Source organism: Otolemur garnettii, unplaced genomic scaffold (assembly GCF_000181295.1).
Source record: "Otolemur garnettii isolate 467f Iridium unplaced genomic scaffold, OtoGar3 scaffold00003, whole genome shotgun sequence".
NCBI lineage: Eukaryota > Metazoa > Chordata > Mammalia > Primates > Galagidae > Otolemur > Otolemur garnettii.
Genome location: NW_003852398.1, coordinates 35,272,481 through 35,278,477, shown reverse-complemented (window position 1 = coordinate 35,278,477; position 5,997 = coordinate 35,272,481). Strand labels below are relative to the sequence as shown.

General features: G+C 41.7%; 1 protein-coding gene across 1 annotated transcript in view; it reads left to right on the top strand.

Annotated features, from left to right (window-relative positions):
• Positions 1 to 5,997, top strand: part of IK (IK cytokine) — a 15,298-nt gene that overhangs the window by 5,542 nt on the left and 3,759 nt on the right. The window contains exons 5-12 of the mRNA XM_003782126.3: positions 719 to 886; positions 1,045 to 1,159; positions 1,972 to 2,042; positions 2,155 to 2,201; positions 3,308 to 3,471; positions 4,825 to 4,933; positions 5,259 to 5,298; positions 5,458 to 5,683. Of these exons, the coding sequence (XP_003782174.1) occupies positions 719 to 886; positions 1,045 to 1,159; positions 1,972 to 2,042; positions 2,155 to 2,201; positions 3,308 to 3,471; positions 4,825 to 4,933; positions 5,259 to 5,298; positions 5,458 to 5,683 (940 nt within the window). The remainder of the gene's footprint in view (positions 1 to 718; positions 887 to 1,044; positions 1,160 to 1,971; positions 2,043 to 2,154; positions 2,202 to 3,307; positions 3,472 to 4,824; positions 4,934 to 5,258; positions 5,299 to 5,457; positions 5,684 to 5,997) is intronic.

Genomic DNA, 5,997 nt, shown 5'->3' with positions numbered 1-5,997 from the left:
TATATTACTTAACTTTCTATACCTGGTACTTTGCTTTTTCTCACTCCTGGGGGTGAAAGAGCAAGGAATGAGTTATTTTCAGCTGAATTTTAGACGGTGATAAGAATTTATAGTATTTTCTGATTGGTGTATGAAAGGGTCTCTTGTACCTATAGAGAATTAGTAAGAGCTGGGAGGCATTAAAGAATTATGAAGTGGCCAGGCACAGTGGCTCATGCCTGTAATCCTAGTACTCTGGGAGGCCGAGATGGGTGGATTGTCCAAGCTCAGGAGTTCGATACCAGACTGAGCAAGAGCGAGATCCTGTCTCTACTGAAAGTGGAAAAACTAGTCAGAGATTGGGGCAGGCACCTGTCGTCTATCTACTCGGGAGGCTGAGGCAAGAGGAGTGTTCAAACCCAGGAGTTTGAGGTTGTTGTGAGTTGTGATGCCATGGTACTCTACCCAGGGTGACAGAGTAAGACTGTCTCAAAAAAAAAGAATTCTTAAGTGACAGGTGGAGTTTCTTAAGGTGGCAATGGAGCAGTATATTTAAGAGCTGGAAGAAGCCTTAGTTCTCATTTTGAGGATTATGAAGAGGTGGCCAGTAGTTCTGTTAGTGCATACATAAGCGTTCCTCATAGAGAGTAGGATGGAGATAGAGGGAAACAAGCAGAACAGTTCTTTTCGCCTTCAGATAGCAGGTGAGCTTTACACATTCACCTTTCCGTGGTCACAGTTATTACGCCAAGTTGCGCCAACAAGAAATTGAGAGAGAGAGAGAGCTAGCAGAGAAGTACCGGGACCGTGCCAAGGAACGCAGAGATGGTGTGAACAAAGATTATGAGGAAACTGAGCTCATTAGCACAACAGCTAACTACAGAGCTGTGGGCCCCACTGCTGAAGCGTGAGTACCTGGGGAACCAGGGCATGGTTCCCTCAGCATCCTAGAGTATATAATCACTATATGAACTCTTCTTCCTACTTTTCCTGCTCTGGAGCCATTTCAGAAGGCACTTGGTATCCACAAAAGATTGTTCTAATGTGGCCTCTTTCATTATATAGGGACAAATCAGCTGCAGAAAAGAGAAGACAATTGATCCAGGAGTCCAAATTCTTGGGTGGTGATATGGAACATACCCATTTGGTGAAAGGCTTGGATTTTGCTCTGCTTCAAAAGGCGAGTCCTTTTGGGCAAGTGGGAAATTGTACTAGAGTGCCGAAAGCTCTTGTATGGGCCTTGCAAGGTGAGGAGGAAGATTCCTGATAGTTCAGACCATCAAAAGAATGGCTAAAGGTGGCCCCTTTATAGGCCTAATTGCTAGTCATCCTTTTAAGTATCAGCCTAAATTTTATTTCCTTGGAGAAGCCTTTCTTGATCACGTACGTATAGGTAAGTTCTCCCACCTTCACCTCCCTCTTCCTGCAGCCTTGCATGGCCCCTGTATTTCATTTATCATAGCAGTTATTACGCCTTATTGAAATTGTTCGATTTGTCTCACCTAGTATAAGTTCCATGAGAACAAGGAGGGTATCTGTCTTGTTTAACATTGTGCTCTTAGACCCTGGCACAGTATGGTAGAGTGCAGAGATTTTCAACCAGTGTGCCATGTACACTTTTAAAGATCATTAGTTATTTCCAAAACAAATTCAAAGCATAGTAAGTACACTTTTTTTATTATTATTTTTTGATCAGTATAATTTAAGTTTGTTGTGGAAGTTTAACTATAGATTCAAATGTGCCGTGAGATAAAAAAGGATGAAAAACACTGCTAATGGTGTGTATTCAATAAATATATAAAGAATGGATATGGCCTTCTGGATCCTTGAGTGTGGTTTTATGACTGAATCCAAACTTTATAAAACAAATCCATTTGTACTGTGAAGTTTGGATTCAGTTGAGGGGTTGCCCTTGAGGATTTGGAAGGCCACATGTGGACTGAGGCTGCAAGTTCCACAACCCTGGCTAAACTCTACTTGTTTTCCTGGTAGGTACGAGCTGAGATTGCCAGCAAAGAAAAAGAGGAAGAGGAACTGATGGAAAAACCCCAGAAGGAAACCAAGTAAGTAAATATAAGAGAAGGCTTGAGCATTTAGAAGGGTGGGACTTAAAGTAGGAGCACATTTAGCAAAAAAAAAAAAAAAAAAACAACTATTTTTTTTTTTGTCTTTCAGGAAAGATGAAGATCCTGAAAATAAAATTGAATTTAAAACACGTCTGGGTGAGAACATAGCTTATATATCATTGACTCTACATTGTAGGTGAATTGTAAGGAATTTAATGCTCCAGGATATGCTTCCACAACCTCCTTTCCTCTTTCTTGCCCCTAAACAACTAATCCCATTAAAATACTCCAATAAGACTTAGACATGGACTTTGTTATTTCATATGTTATTTTATGTCTCCTGCATTAGATTGGAAGCTTTTTCAGGTTGAGGCTTATGCATTAAAGGAGGTAGCATTGTTGGTGATAAAAAGTTCAAAATTTAGAGTCAGACGTGAGTTTGAATCCTGATGATGAAACTGTACTAGGTATGTGATTTTTAGGCAACTAATTTTGTTCACCTTTAAAAACTGGGTTAATATTTATCTCAGGAGATTATTGTAGTGATGAAAAATATATGAAGTGTATAACATGATGTCATATTGAGCCAGGTGTATGGCTATTTTTGAGATAAAGTCTTTCTCTGTTGCTCAAGCTGTAGTGAAGTGGTGTCATCATAGCCTAGTGCGACCTCAAACTCTTAGGCTCAAGTGATCTTCCTGCCTCAGCTTTCCAGGTAGCTGGGACTACAGGCATGTACTATCATGCCTAGCTAATTGTTCTGTTTTTTGTAGAGACAGGGTCTTGGGGAGAATGGTCTTGAACTCCTGCCTGAAATAGTCCTCTTGCCTCAGACTCTCAGAAGTGCTAGGATTACAGGCATGAGCCACTACAACTGACTGCTGTTTTTTCTATCATCAATATTATCTAAACCTCATCCTCCTTAATGCAATGTAGGTACATAGTGCCCTTGAGAGGGCAGTGTAGAAGAGTGGTTAGGCAATGTAGAAGAGTGGTTGGACTTAGACTGCCTGGGTCTCATTCTTTGCTCTGTTACTTGGTAGCTATATAACTTAAGGTAAATCACTTAATTCTCAGCCTTAGTATTCTTACTTGTAAAAAGAGGATAATAATGCCCACCTCACAGAACTGTTTGAGGTTCAAATGAAGCAAAGCATGCATAGCACTTGGCGTGATGGCTGGACAGCATTAACATTTTAAATGGCAGTTGTTATCGTATAATTGTTCTCATTGGTTACCTGCTACTTTTCCTTTTTTTGTAGGGCGCAATGTTTACCGTATGCTTTTCAAGAGCAAAGCATATGAGCGGAATGAGCTATTCCTGCCAGGCCGCATGGCTTATGTGGTAGACCTGGATGATGAATATGCTGACACGGATATCCCCACCACTCTTATCCGCAGCAAGGCTGATTGTCCTACCATGGAAGTGAGTGACCTGAGTCCTGTGAGCCTGTCACATGAGCCTCAAAGCTGGGAATCAGCCTCACCTTTTTGCCCTGTTCCTTGTCTGCCACATCAAGTTCTTGTTCACTTTTTACCTCTTAAATCTCAATCAAATCCATTCACTTTTCTTTATCTCTATCAATAATGTAATCTAAGCCTTAACCTCTGCTAGAACTATTAAAAGAGGCTTCTAATTGGTTTCTGCACTATTCTTGTTTCCTTTAATATGTTATTTTTTCTTTAATTGAGATGTTATTTACATGACATATAATTCACTCTAAAGTGTACAATTAGTGGTTTTTATTATATTTACAGAGTTATGTAACCATCATCACAATCAATTTTAGAACATTTTCTTTTCTTTTTTTGAGACAGAGTCTCAAGCTGTTGCCCTCGGTAGAGTGTTGTGATGTCATAGCTCACAGCAACATTGAATTCTTGGGTTCAAGTGATTCTCTTGCCTCAGTTTTTATATTTTTAAATAGAGATAGGGGTTTGCTTTTGCTCAGGCTGGTCTCGAACCCCGCTAGCTCAAGCAATCCACCCGCCTTGGCCTCCCAGACAATTTTAGAACATTTTTATCACCCCAGAAAGAAACCCTATACTCTTCAGCCATCACCTACCCACCCAATCTTTTCATCCCAGCACCTAATGCAGTTATTTACATATGGCTAAGGTGATCTTTTTAAAACTCAAATTTTTGTAATGGTATAGACATTGTTTTATGGTTTTTCTTTTCTTTTTTTTTTTTTTCTTGAGACAATCTCACTATATTGCCCTAGGTAGAGTGCCATGGCGTCACAGCTCATAGCAACCCTAAACTCTTGGACTTAGGCGATTCTCTTGCCTCAGCCTCCCAAGTAGCTGGGACTACAGGCACTCACTACAATGCCTGGCTATTTTTTTGTTGCAGTTGTCCTTTAGCTGGCCCTGGCTGAGTTTGAACCCACAAGCCTTGGTGCAGATGGCTGGCGCCGTAGCCACTGTGTTACAAACGCTGAGCTGGTTTTCCATTATTGTTAGGATAAAGGGCAAAATCTTCCATTGCCTTCGAGCCCATGCAATGTCTGGCCTTTTAAATCTTTTTTCACCATTCCTCCCTATTGTTTGTTCTCTAGCTCGCCTGACTTTCTTAAATGATATAGATTCACTTTTGACCAAGAACCTTTGTATAAGCTGTTGTATCTCTCTGGGATGTCCTTTCACAACAACTCCTTTCCCTGTCTTCACCTAGTTTATTTTAACTCACTTATCCTTTACTTTGTTAGGTGAATGAATTAATAAATGGGGAGATTCCTGCTCAGTAGGAGAATATTCTTGGTTCTTGTGTTTTTAGGCCCAGACCACACTGACCACAAATGACATTGTCATCAGCAAACTCACCCAGATCCTTTCATACCTGAGGCAGGGTACCCGCAATAAGAAGCTCAAGAAGAAGGATAAAGGTACTTGGATGGCTAGGGAGAGAAATCCTACTTCCAGAGGTACATGTAGGGATAGAACCAAGGTGTCCTGTAGCCTTTCTTTCCTGGGGATCAAAGAAAAATGGGAGCAATGGAGCATTGTCAAGAAGGTGGTTACATTCAAGTTCTATATGCTTTACCTACCTATGAAGCAGTGGTCAGTTTTAAAGCATGGGAGGGAAGAGTGAGTAGTTTTGTCCTGTGTTTTAAACAATATGTTAAAAAGGGCATTGAGCACTGGATAGGATGGTGAGGCTGAATGGAATTAACTCAGGAGTATATTTCTGACTCCTCTCTTTTATTTCAGGGAAACTGGAAGAAAAGAAACCTCCTGAAGCTGACATGAAGTATGTATCCTAGCACTTGGCACCTTATCATAGGGAAAAGGCTGGATATTTCCTGTCTTTGGCATTATGGGGAGGCTTTGGTATGAAAATCTGGAGAAATGGTCAGGGAAAGTGAAGGTATGTGTGACATTAGCCAGCTAGTGATCTTTATTTTTCTAGCATTTTTGAAGACATTGGGGATTACGTTCCCTCCACAACCAAGACACCTAGGGACAAGGAGCGTGAGAGATATCGGGACCGGGAGCGTGATCGGGAGAGAGACAGAGACCGTGACCGAGAGCGGGAACGAGAACGGGATAGGGAACGAGAACGAGAACGGGACAGAGAGAGAGAAGAGGAAAAGAAGAGGCACAGCTACTTTGAGAAGCCAAAAGTAGACGATGAGGTGAGACGTGGGTACTTTGTACTAGTAGGTAGAGGTGCCCCTCTTTGTCTGCCCAGGCATATAGAAGGCCCTTCTATTATATTGGCACATCTTGGCTCCACAGCAGCAATTGGGTCAACTGATCCAGAGTAGGAACCATCCTGGAAATGTAGGCAAGGTAGAGGAAGGAATTGATTCAGACTTGGGGGAAGGATGAATAAGAATCTCTTGTGGTGGCTCGGTGCCTGTGGCTCAAGCGGCTAAGGCACCAGCCACATACACCTAAGGTGGCGGGTTCGAATCCAGCCCAGGCCCGCCAAACAACAACAATGGCT